This window comes from Caloenas nicobarica, chromosome 3, assembly GCF_036013445.1.
Source record: "Caloenas nicobarica isolate bCalNic1 chromosome 3, bCalNic1.hap1, whole genome shotgun sequence".
Lineage (NCBI taxonomy): Eukaryota > Metazoa > Chordata > Aves > Columbiformes > Columbidae > Caloenas > Caloenas nicobarica.
In genome coordinates this window covers 103,507,160-103,519,590 of record NC_088247.1, presented here as the reverse complement: position 1 = coordinate 103,519,590, position 12,431 = coordinate 103,507,160, and the positions used below count along the sequence as shown (strand labels likewise).

General features: G+C 44.4%; 2 protein-coding genes across 3 annotated transcripts in view; one reads left to right on the top strand and one right to left on the bottom strand.

Annotated features, from left to right (window-relative positions):
• LIN9 (lin-9 DREAM MuvB core complex component) overlaps nucleotides 1-6,050 on the top strand; it is a 40,412-nt gene extending 34,362 nt beyond the window's left edge. For both annotated transcript variants that reach the window (XM_065631047.1, XM_065631046.1), the window contains 4 exons: nucleotides 2,536-2,661; nucleotides 3,013-3,195; nucleotides 3,301-3,398; nucleotides 4,669-6,050. In XM_065631047.1, coding sequence (XP_065487119.1) covers nucleotides 2,536-2,661; nucleotides 3,013-3,195; nucleotides 3,301-3,398; nucleotides 4,669-4,774 — 513 coding nt within the window. In that variant the 3' untranslated portion in view covers nucleotides 4,775-6,050. The remainder of the gene's footprint in view (nucleotides 1-2,535; nucleotides 2,662-3,012; nucleotides 3,196-3,300; nucleotides 3,399-4,668) is intronic.
• A 2,046-nt stretch (nucleotides 6,051-8,096) lies between these two features.
• Nucleotides 8,097-9,020, bottom strand: MIXL1 (Mix paired-like homeobox). The gene is made up of 2 exons (XM_065632049.1): nucleotides 8,712-9,020; nucleotides 8,097-8,638 (listed from the first exon to the last, which is right to left on the bottom strand). The coding sequence occupies exons 1-2, from the start codon at nucleotides 9,018-9,020 to the stop codon at nucleotides 8,189-8,191; spliced, it is 759 nt and encodes a 252-aa protein (XP_065488121.1). The 3' UTR covers nucleotides 8,097-8,188.
• Nucleotides 9,021-12,431: the final 3,411 nt, after the last annotated feature.

The following is a 12,431-nucleotide window of genomic DNA, read 5'->3' as shown; positions in this document are numbered from 1 at the left end:
GTCTTGTAGTTTTGCGTATTAATAACTAAAATAGATGCAAAAGAAGCAAGATTAAAACATACCATTGCAACATGTAATTCTGATACTGAAAAATTATCAACTCTTCTTAAACTAAAAAACTTTGTTTTTACGGAGTGTCATGGCTTAACCCTGGATGGCAACTAAGCACCACGCAGCCACTCGATCACTACCCCCCGCCCCGGTGAGATGGGGAGAAAATTGGAAGGGTAAAAGCAAAAAACTCATGGTTTGAGATAAAGACAGTTGAATAGATAAAGCAAAAGCTGTGCATGCAAGCAAAGCAAAACAAAGAATTCATTCACCACTGCCCATGGGGAGGCAGGTGTTCAGCATTACCAACACTGTTTCCAGCACAAATCCAAAACACGGCCCCGCGCTACTAGCCGCTATGAAGAAAATTAACTCTCTCCCAGCCAAAACCAGCTCACTGAAATATTAGTACTTCTGCATAGGTAAGGAAATCCATAGGAGTGACAGTCGTCTTCCTCTGACAAGAATCCAGATATTAACATGTCACTCAGCTACTAAGTCATAAATTATCTGTATTGTGAAATAAGAGTATCAAGGAAAATAACAAAATCAAAAGAGCAAAAAAGCAACAGGGAAGAACAGAATCCAGAAATAAGCATTAAATTTTATATATTTTAGCTCAGCTGTAGCCTAGATAAGGACTTTGAGATACTTTTGAAATTCTTCCCTTGCACTGTTTCCTTTGTAAACCAGCAATCATAAAGCAACCTCTGTTACTATTCAAGACTGTTCTGATAAAAATAGAGAATGTGACACCTTTCTATTGGGCCATATTCTTAGACCATCTTCTAATCCTCTTTGTCTCTTGGCAATCCCATCTACATTTGTGCCACTGAGTATATCCTGTTTCTCCTTTAAAATATGTTTCCTTTTAACAAGAATCTATTTCAGGCACCAACCCACTTGATCGTCAGTAACATACCTGAACATGAATAAAACAGAATCCTATGAGTTCGTTCAGGTATAGTTTAATTGTCAGACTTTGATAATAATTCATCCAACTGTGATTTAATAATTGCTGGAATAACACCACTGTTTGGTTTAAAGCAATCCTTTTATGGAGGCTTTTTTTTTAAATGACTGATGCAATATAGAAATAAACAAAACTGACCAAAATCAGAACTGGTACTGAATGTGGACCACTGTTATCTGGCAATAATAATAAATTTACATGAGGCAGGGGATGCCTTCAGAGGAGCTATTAATACATACAACTGCACATTTTCTTTTTAATTTTTCTGAAAGGACAGCTTTTTAATAGTTAAGCATCTTGACATCACTACTAGTCTTGGTTACTGGCTATAAACAAATTATCGTGTACATAAAACAGTGGATGCTTTCCTGATACCCATTTGGATAAACCGATTGCAATAAAAAGGATGGCTACTCCATTTTTTCACTTGACTGTGATAAATATAGGGTATAAAGGGGATGCTGGTTGTTCCAGAGAAGCATGCAGATGCTCAGTGACAGAGATGTTACCTGCTTCCATCTCCTAAAAGCCATCCGTCTTTTGTCTGTCAGTTTAGCTGTTTGTCAGTGTTCCCAGATCTCGGCTGGCTCCTGGGGCAGAAATAGTGCTGGTGCTGAAAATATTTCTTTTGTTGTCACTAACACCTCACCTTAGCCTTTCCTTTCCTTTGAGGAAGTTAAAACTGAACTGGTAACTGAAACCTTGATCATAAGTTCTTGACCTCGATCCTCCTGATTGAAGGCTCTTGACTTTGCAATTTGCTTCATCTTTTGGTGTAAAATCTATGGCTACAAGTCTGATTGTATGAGGTACCTGTATCTCAGACTTGTGACTGAGAAGCTGTGGAAATCCATCGTACTTACCTTGCAAGAGCCCATTTGTAAATTTTACCATATATTTTGTATGTTTTGTTTCCGTTTCATAAATATCACCCAGTGTCAAGACAGACTGTGAAAACAGTGTAAGAATAGTATTCATTTTTTGTGGAAAACTCTGCTTACCCTAAGTTTTTCTGTTACCAAATATAAGCTCTAGTAACATTCTTTTTTGGCAGAGCCATTAGTTATAACAGAAGGTACGTAGCACTGTGTCACCCGCAGGTGACCACTAACTTACTAGACAACTGTGTCCCCCATCCTACAGCACATATGGTTGTGGCCATGTTGTCCTACACTCTTCTACTGGCAGGACAGTTTTCTGTTGGTACACTGGAGAGAAGCCATACCCAACCAATGGAGAAATAAGCAGGTCGGACCACAGTTGTCACGTGTAGTATTTACCACCACAGGTTATAGTAGCACTTTGAGAATAAGAAGCATGGTAGTTACTACACAGTTGTCACTTGGAGTTCTAAATAGCAACACTAGGTTTGAATGTTGGCATTTTTCTGTTAAACACTGAGATTTCAGATATCTCGGTATTATTTTCAAGTGAAAATTCCTTCTGATGAGTTCAAAAGATATTTAGGTGAAGTATTGCATTAACTTTTATGTGCTTTGTCTCTTCCACAGAAATCCTATTCTATGCCAATAGGCATTGAGTTTCAGAGAAGATACGCAACTATCGTTCTAGATCTAGAACAACTAAACAAAGACTTAAATAAGGTTTTGCATAAAGTTCAACAGTATTGTTATGAGGTAAGATTTTGATGGAATCTGTATGTACTTGTTAGTTTTGCTTAACCAAAGTACAAAAAAAAAAATTCCTGGGAATAGGGCATAGGTGGGAGTCACTTTGAAATTAAACTAGCAGCAGCTTCTCTTTCTGTCCCTGCCTTTGTCCGTCTGTCTCTGTTTCTTTTACCAGAACACAGACACTTCTACTGATGCCAGTGGTCAGTTTTGAAACATGTGCATGTACACAATTGAAGAAAAAATACTCTGTGCTACATACCCGTGAACTCTCTGTGAAATAATTTGTCACTTCGCACATACACCAAATGCAGAGGAGATCTCCATTCATTCATGTATCTTTATTGTGTCTGTCAGCTTGCTCCTGACCAAGGCCTCCAGCCTGCAGACCAGCCGACAGATCTGAGGCGTAGGTGTGAAGAGGAAGCTCAGGAGATCGTCAGGCAAGCAAATACCTCAACAACGGGACAGCTTTGTGTTGAAAGTGAAAATTTAACTGACCTTATCTCTAGACTTACAGCAATATTACTGCAGATTAAGGTAAAATGTTTGCAAAAAATACAGTTTCATAAAATATAGTATTAAGGCTCTGTCAGCTTCTTTGTGCCGAACTGTGAGAACAATTTTTTTTTTCTTCTCCTACAGTGTCTAGCAGAAGGAGGTGACCTGAATTCCTTTGAATTTAAATCACTAACAGATTCATTAAATGACATTAAGAATTCAATAGACTCCTCAAATATCAGGTATTACTTTTTGAATATTTAATTCTTAATTACACATTTTGTGCCAGCAAGCAATTTTATATGGTATTTTAGAGGTGAACATTGATTATAAGCAAGGGTTTTAATCTGGTAACTTTTACTTATAGGAATGATCCAATTTAAAGGGAGGGCTTCTTAAAGGGAGGGCTTCTTAAAGGGAGGGCTTCTTAAAGGGAGTGTGAAATTAGCAATTTTCTGTTTGAACCTATCAGTGAAGTAACTTTATTTTAAAAAAAAGTGCTAAATTGATGCAGCAACAGCTGGGCTATCTTGCTCTTCAGTCATTTATGACAATTTAGAACACTTTCAGACTTTGAAATCCCACTAGTAAATGTATTGTAAGTTCTTTAAACCACAGAACAGTAAAATTTAAGTGTTCTTTTTGTATAGTTACTCAGTCTCTTGTCTGTAAATATCAAAAGCTGGTATATGAGACAATTACATATATTTTAACCAAGAAACAGAAGAACAGACATATTCTGCCAGATCAAAGGCCCACCTAGTCTAAATGGGCTCTTTTTTTCACCAGTTGTCACGAGCAGATGCCTGAGGAAGCGTTATAAAAATAGCAAGAATGTAGTGATACTTGTCTGGAGTATGCTGCCCCCACCAGCAACTTGTGACCAGGATTTTTTTAATAATTATAATGTTGCTAAATTATATAATTTAGAAAATACACCTAAATGCTAAGTATTTCCTTATACCCTCCATACTTGAATTGTTACATAATAGTGAGAGGCTACACACATGATTTTTTTTTTTTGCAAAGATAGCAGGATGACCTTTTGATTTAAAAATAATTATTGAGAAATGCTGTTTTGTAGCATTTTTCATTAGTAAAAACAAAAATAAACTCCAAGTGTTAGTGAAACTTCTCTATAATCAACACTACAAATCACACATTGGAATGGATTCAACTAAATGTTGATGTACACTGTGAAGAAGGTGACGATCTTTCCATTTCACTGTACTTTGGGCATTTTAGCATCTCTTAGTAATATTTTTATTTCATTAACTCTGGTCATGTTAAAGTCTTCTTTAAAGTACCTGAGTCAGTAACTCTTGACTTCATGCAGCTGTGCAAATGCTGTTTTCACATGTCTCCATCAAGTTGCATTAGTATGTACTACTCTCTGATTCATCTGAATTGTTGTATTGGCTTTGTATCTTGACTTTCTCTATAGAAATATCCAGACACCGCTCTTAAATATGGGGTTTAATACTTTTTTGTCATTTTCTTTTCTTTCTGCAGTTGTTTTCAGAATAACGTTGAGATCCATGTTGCACATATTCAGAGTGGTCTGAGCCAGATGGGGAATTTACACGCTTTTGCAGCTAATAACACCAACAGAGACTGAACATTTTCTTCCAAGTGTACAGCAAGTAATTCTGGAAAATCCTCTTCCTTTATATGGGCTTCACCAAATATCCTAACTGCCAGAAGATAAGGGAAAAGAAAACCTCTCAGAAAAGACCCTTTTAAATATATCCTATCTGCTGCTTAAGAAAACCAGCATTACTGGCCAGCGTTACATTAGATTTCTCCATTTGTTATTCACATACCGTAGTTTTGCTAACTGGTAATCTCTTACTAATTGCATTTATTATAATAAACTTGAAGACATGCTTTCATATAATTTGAACTTAGTTTTTAAAAGTTCAGATGAATTCTGCACACCTCTTGCTGTTGGCTCTCCTGGTGTGTTGGAAGTGATGAAGAGGAAATGGCTTGAATTGGTACCTGCACGGCCGGTCTTTGTTGTGTAAAGCTGCGCTTCAGTGTCGCCACTGGCCATTTCAGCCTTCAGGTAGGGTGGTGACAAGGCAGGCGGAGTGTTCCTGACCTAAAGAAGCAGCAGAAGGATGGGGACAGCAAGCAGAAGCTGTAAACTTGACGATGTTGGGCAGGTCTAGCGATCAGTCAATGTCTCGTCGGAACTTTTAATTTATCGTAACTTATAGAAGGAGTCTAATGAAGGAATATTAAAATGTAACTGGTAACTTTACAGAAAGAGATTGGTTCTGGCTTTTTTTCCCCTTCACACGGGGCAAAAGAAGTGCTTTAGTTGGTGTTTTATATAAATGACTGGTTAAACTTATTGTTTTTCCAAATTTTTGTTTGTTTTGCACAACTTTTAAATTAGATTACTGGTTATCCAACAATACCCAACACGTATAAATACGAACATTTTTATAATTAAAGATAACCAGTGAGGTAAACTGCAAAAATAAAAAGTGACAACCTGCCTACGAGTACCTTTTGGAATGTTAATCTTGTAAAAAGTGTGTATTGGTTTGTTTAAATAGTCTTGTAAAGCTTCTGTGTAATGAATTGTTTCCAGATATGAATTTTCAGAGATAGCTGTAGAGATGTTTTTGATTCTTTTAGATGCCTCATTAAATGAGGTCTTTTATATGTTAATGTATAAAGAATATGTAAACAGGATTATTTTCAATTTTAAAATTTTGTATAGTTTAAAGATGCTTCTGTATTCTGTGTTGGTATTGTGCCACTGCAAAACTTTAGTGCAGAGTTTATATTTAGCTAAACTTGTTCTGTTAATTAAGAGAAATGCATAAATCTTTTATTCTCAAGGAAATTTGTAACTCTGAATAAATTGACCTATGAGAGTTGATATATTTCACAAAAATGCAAACGTTTTTGCAGATGGTCTCAGGTCATTTTTTTAAGTTAATTGCTGAAAATGAAATGTTATGAGGACAAGGTGAGTAGCTGTTTTAAAAGTTATTACAAAATAATGCTAAACACTAATTTTGCCAAGTTTTACCTCTCATAACGCAATAGAACACTGTAGTGGTCCCTGCAATTGCTTTTTTAGTTATGTTGACTGTTATTTTGTGATGTTACCGTCTGTTTGTTAAAGACAACAGCACTGTCCCCTCTGCACCACCCTTTTCATTTAAACAGAGAAAGGTGCCAAAGCCTCACTTAAGGCACAGAGGTTCAGTCTGACAGCAACAAACGTGATCTAAAGGTAACCAGGGGAAAAGGAACCGGCCCCTCACGGCCCTGTCCTGGTCACTGGGGCTCATCCCACCTGCTCGTGTGCTGGTTCGGGGAGCTGTGCTGCTGTGGAGGAACAGCTCACCTTTTTGGTCTAGTTCTCTGCCCATGCAGACCAGCACACTCCAGTCTTAACTCTTCTTCAAGAGGCTGCATTTCTCCTTGGTTACCAGTATATTGGGTCAGAGTTAATGTTGTTGAGTTTTGGTGAAATACAGTATTATGACTGTTTCTGCTGAATGTGGCTTAAGCGTAGTAGGAATCTCAAGAACTCACTACAGTTACTATTAAGTCTGCAGGAATAGAACAAGTTAGTTTGGTTTATTACAGTCAGTAAACTTGAATTCACCCTGCACCCTGAGGAGTGACCATCTCATTTTGTATCTCCTGCTGCAAGTACTGCTCTTCTGGGGTCTTCCTGACCCCTGAGGTAACAGCTCCTGAGGCACCCAGGTCCACTTGGCTGGATAGATCTGATTTTGGTTGGTTGGTTGGTTTTTGCTTGATGTTTTTTGCAAGGAGAGCTTGTTTTTTTGGAGGGAGAATATTAATCGGCAATCCCACTATGCTGCTTACCCTTACGAGCTCGCAGTTCAACCACAGTTCAGCCGTCCCAGATTTCGCAAGCACAGGGATGTTACAGGGCAGCATTGAAAGCTTTTGTGCATTGGTAACCTTATTCTATGGGGCATGATTCCCAATATAGGGTATTTCTGCCACCAGCACACAGGTCACTGTGCTTTTCTGTGCTTCCAAACCAGCAGAGCCTCTGGTATTCAGGTGCTCTTCCATCACTGGAGCCTTATAACTTGCTCTGCAAGGCTCTGATGTGCAGCTTTGTAGGCAGGAAAAACTGGCCTTATCTTCAAAATATATATGTAGTAATATATCCTTCCTTAATAAATGGACTGAATTACAGGAGAAGCTTCTGTTACTGCCAGTTTTGGTGTTCTCAGAAGTATCTCAGGGCAAAGCCATACAACCTGCTACCAATCACATAAACAGCTTCTGTGTAGCCCCTACTATTCAAATTCAAAGCTGAAGCACCTTTCCAGTGTTCACAAACTACTCCTGCTTCTCTGTAGTTTAACCTTGGCCTGAGTGGCAGAGTTGAGGGTACAGGGTAGCTTTTTAGAGCAGATCTAAAGCAACTAGTGGCAGACGGTCTAAGGCAGTTTTTGTAACCCATCTTTCAGGCCCCTTAGATCTCTTATTCACACCCGAACCGCAGCCGTGGCTCTCCAGGCCCTGGGAAGAGAAACCTGTGGCTGGGACCTACACCACCTCTGCTCCGTACCGCATCCCAGCCAAGGTAAGCAACCCCATCCCTACCCCAGGCACGCACACAAGTAGAGCAAAAACGTAAACCTTTATTTTTTTGATTCCTCTGTCAAAAAATCCCGACAGAGCACCCCACTCTTCTACTTTTCTAAGCCCAGCCCCCACCCCCAAAATACAGTGGATTCAGTTAGCTTTTTGGCTAAAGAAGGTTAAATAGGAATAGAAAACATGCTCATAGAAATCTTTAAATACAGTGTAAAAAAGATGCCCTCAGCTGATGGAGCTGACCCGTATCTTTCTTAAATAAATAGGTAAGATCAGTTACTACCAGATAAAGTGCAACAGTCGCAGAGCAGGGGTGAGGTAGCGCGGGATGTGACAGCTCCCCGCCTGAGCTGTGTACCCCCAGGATGGGTTTGGCATTTTGGGGTGATGCCACGTAGCCGCGTCCCGCCCGCGGCAGCGCTCAGAGGGCTCGGAAGGCGCCGAGGGCGTTCTCCTCCCACTCCGAGCCCGACTCCGAGTAGCCGCTGGTGTCCTCGGCGTCCGACACGGGCGAGTACTGCCCGCAGAAGCCGCGGCTCGGCGGGTAGGGACCGGCCGCGCTCCCCACGGCCGGCGGCGACGGCCCCGCGAAGGAGTCGGGCTCGGCGCCGCCGGGCTGCCTGGGGGGGAAGCCCTCGAAGCCGGGGCCGGGGGGGAAGGCGGCGGCTGGCGCCCACTCGTAGGGAGCCGAGCCCTCCTCCTTGAGCTGGACGACCCGGGCCAGGCCGGACAGGGCGTAGCGGGGCCGCTCCGGGGCGCGCAGGGCAGCGAAGCCCGGCGGGGGCGGCTCGGCGGCGGGCGACGCGGCGGGGCCGGGCCGGGGCGGCCCCCGCTGGCGGCGGGACTTGGCGCGCCGGTTCTGGAACCAGACCTGGGGAGAGAGGGCGGCGGTGAGGGCGGGCGGGGGCGGCCCCGGGCCATGCGGGACAGCCGGCGCCCCTCACCTGGATGCGGGACTCGGGGATCTGCGTGGCGTCGGCCAGCTTCTCCCGCAGGTAGATGTCGGGGTACATGGTGTCCTGGAAAACCAGCTCCAGCGTCTCCAGCTGCGCCGCCGTGAAGCTGGTCCGCTTCCGACGCTGCGAGGCCGCTGCCGCCCCCTCCGACGGCTCCGCCGCGCCCCGACCCCAATCCGCCTGGGGTAGCGCCCTGAGGGCGGCCGGGAGCGGGCCGGGCCCGCCGCCCCCCGCCCACCTGCCTGCGGGGAACGCGGGCGGCTCCGCCGGGGGGTCCCCGAAGCGCAGAGCGGCCATGGCAGCGGGCGAGGAGGGGGCTCGGGCCGTCCCGCCGCCTTTTATAGCCGGGGAGCGGGCTCGGCAGGGGCGGGGGTTGGAAGGGAGGCGGCACGGCCCCGTGGGGAAGGTGGGCGCGGAGGTGCGGGCACCCCGCCGAGCCGCCTGGCCCCGCACCCCGGGCTTGCTGGTGGGGTGCCCGTTGGGCCGTCCCCTGCCTTGCTCAGCCCGGAGGCCTCAGCGCCGGCCGGGGCCTCGCAGCCCCACGCGTGCCCGATGGGGTGGATGATGGCTGGAGGCCCTCGCACCCCTGCGCGAAGCATGGCAGCAGGCGGAGGAGTGGAATGGGGCTTGCATCTGCCTTCTGTGGGCAAAACAAGTTGGTGTCGAGAGGCGGACACCCCAGATAGGGCCCAGTCCTACAGCCGGATTATTTCTTATACAATATCTGGGCTGTTAACAGAGTTTGCTCCCTCCAGCTACTGGTGTGGAGGTGGTTGCTTTCCAGCAGCTGTCTGCTTTGGCAAGTGAGGCATCTCGCATAGTGTGAGACTCAAAGTAAACAGGAGTTATCTCTCCCCGCGGCCGCAGCCGCTCTGTTTGCATGGCGGGCTGTGCGGCCGGCCGACGGCCTCCTGTGGTGCCCACTGCTGCAAAAACAGTTCTTTTCTTTTTAAGATGCAAGTTGAACGCACCTGGAGAGCCCCAGCAGCTCAGACGGGGCAGAGACAGGCGCTGGTGTCATCATCACCTTTTCCACCCACTCGCTAATGCCTGCGAACTCCTGCTTGCACAGCCCAGGCACTTCAGCGATAACTGTTTCCCAGCCGGAGAGGTCTTGCGCTGAAACCTTGCCCATATGCCCCAAAAGGCTACGCCTGACTGTCACCCAGGTGCTTTAAAAAGGGTTTGCCCTTACAGGACTATCTCCTATGAAAAGTTATTTTGCATGAAAGAATAGTGTTTTGCTTGTTAAAAGCCGTTTTTGAAAGTTTTATTCCTAAAGCGTTTGTACTTTCGTGCTTTTACGTGGTGCAGTGATCCGGGTGCTTTCGTTAATGAAGTTTCTAGGTCGTTTGATCCCAAAATCGTGGCCTGTAGTCTGCAGACAACGGTCAGAAACATGAGGCTTGTACAGTGTTCTCAATTAGTGGTGTAACGAGAGGGCACGGTGGTGAGAAAGGTCACAGATGAGTGGTGATCTAGAAATCAGAGACAGCAGTATTTTAGGTTTTTAATAAGGACTCGAGGAGGGTTGAATTATTCTGCAAATCATGTGCGGATTTAGAAAATGCCACAGGTGGCACCAAAACGGCATTACTCCATGCTACATTTATGTGATGAGTATTTTCCTCTGTTTTACACCAAACAACACTTGCTGAAAAACATAAGCGAAAATTTCTTTCTCGTGCAATGCAGAATAGAGATGTGACATCCTTTAGGTTTCTGAAGGATTTAATGCTGCTTTGAACTATGCCCTTACAGGGACATTGACTTCAGTTTCTAGGATTTGGTTAAGGTGGAATAGGTACACCAGACAGAGACGGCAGCTTTTTCAGGGAAATGTGTTTTTTCATACACGTACATGCGTTTTTGCTTCAGCAACAGCAGCCCAGGCTCAAGCAGCTGCTGGCACCACAGGCCCCCCACTGTTCACCCCCATCCTGCTGCTTTCCTTTTAGCTGAGTGGGTTGCTAAGCCGTGTGTGGGTCCACACAGTGTGATCAGAGCACTAATCCAAGTTAAATTAACTGTACAGTAACAGCAGGTATTGTTGGGTTTGTTTTGTTTGTTTTTTTTCATTCCAGATCTGGGATTCCCCTCCTGTGGGTCACCAGCAGCCCCGGGACGGCCGCGCAAGCACGATGGCACTGCCAGGAGGAGCAGGAGGGAAATGAGGGGACCCCACCTGGGGGTGCTCCTAGGACCGCCAACACCTGGACCTGGTGCTGGGCCAGGAGAGGACAAAACTGGGACAGGCTGCCCAGGAGCGTGGTGGTTTTCAGTGTCAGACTTCCCATTAAGGCGACTACTTTATCATTGCATATTGAATACATAGTCAGGAAAGAGCGAGTACTGGGAGCTAATGGACCTATTGCCAACTCATAAATCTGGAAATGGGCTGAGTCTTTGATCTCTGCTGTGACATCCTTCGGGCCAAAAACCTTCTCAGTTCCCTTGCACTTGACAGTACCAGAGGTGTTCCAACAGTTGTCTTGTAAAAGCAGCTAACGCTCTGCTCCCGATGAGCAAATGAATGGAGACATTTCCCAGGCCTGAACGTGTTCGTTAAGAGACACAGATGTAACATTTGTAGACCATAACAAAACAAAACAAAAAAGAAAGGATCCACTTCGTTTCAGTGGAAGAAAAATAACTTCTACATACTAAACTTTTTTGCGCTAAATCTTTTATAGGAGTGCGGCTTGTCCATTAGTTCTGCAACTGAATCATGTGGGCAAAATGGTTAATGCGGCCCAGAACCACACACACAGGCTCCAGGGCACGGGGTTCATGCTCAGTCACTGAATTACACCTCTGCAGAGGTGAAGCTTTTAGTAGTGAAAATTTAGCAGTCTCGTCTCTCTGACTAAGCTTGGGAAGACTTGGTGTCTTGGAGATCCCAGTTTCTACATTGGTTTTAATTGAAACTGGCCAACAGGTTCAAAAGCTTGTATTAGGAGACTGACCAAAAAAGGAACAGTGGTCACACAAACCTGATCTCATTAACTTAGGGAAAGTTTAAGAAAAAACAAAACCACATTTTTGCTGTTAAGACTCAGCTTAACGTTTAAGCTATATTGAAGAAGCAATGCCTATATAACTATGTCACAAATGAAATTAATTGTAGACCAGACATATTTTTATGGTTGCGTACATAACTACATTTGCTCCAGAGCTGCTGCTGGCATGAAAATGCCGTATAATTTCCAGCTTCTCCAGCAGGGCCCTGATAGAAAAAATCATTAATGCACACTAGGCTTAGGTTTTGAGGGTTTTTTCATTCTGCCTAAGAGGAAATCTTCGGATGAATGCTTAATTTCTCTCCGATTGCTTCTAGTCACTGTGACAAAGCTCTTTACAGCTTCCGAATGCTTTTAGAGGTTTATCAGGTCTTCCCAGCGTACGTACACCAAGATCTATATATTGAGGCACATCCAGGCTTTTAGGCAGAGTTCTGAGATCCCACAGTGATGTCATGTTTTTAATTTAAAGTTATTTCATAGTGCTTGTAGTTTTAGTCATCATGGCTATGACAAGGAAGAGCTTGAGGAGGTGGGCTGTGTATAATCCTCACTTTGGCACAGTTTGGAGATGTCTTGAAGCGTATTCTTGAGAGACCTGAGCTGCTTGTCTATCTCGGATGTTCAGCTGTGTCCCTGGGAGCTCCTCCTGGCCAGAGCCCCGGCAGGGTGCTGAGGAGGCTCTCGC

What these genes read in the sequence shown, in the direction of transcription:
- MIXL1 (XM_065632049.1), bottom strand. Translation starts at nt 9,020, where the DNA reads ATGGCCGCTCTGCGCTTCGGGGACCCCCCGGCGGAGCCGCCCGCGTTC. An exon ending in TCCCCGAGTCCCGCATCCAG is followed by an intron (nt 8,639 to 8,711) that starts GTGAGGGGCGCC and finishes CTCTCTCCCCAG; the next exon opens with GTCTGGTTCCAGAACCGGCG.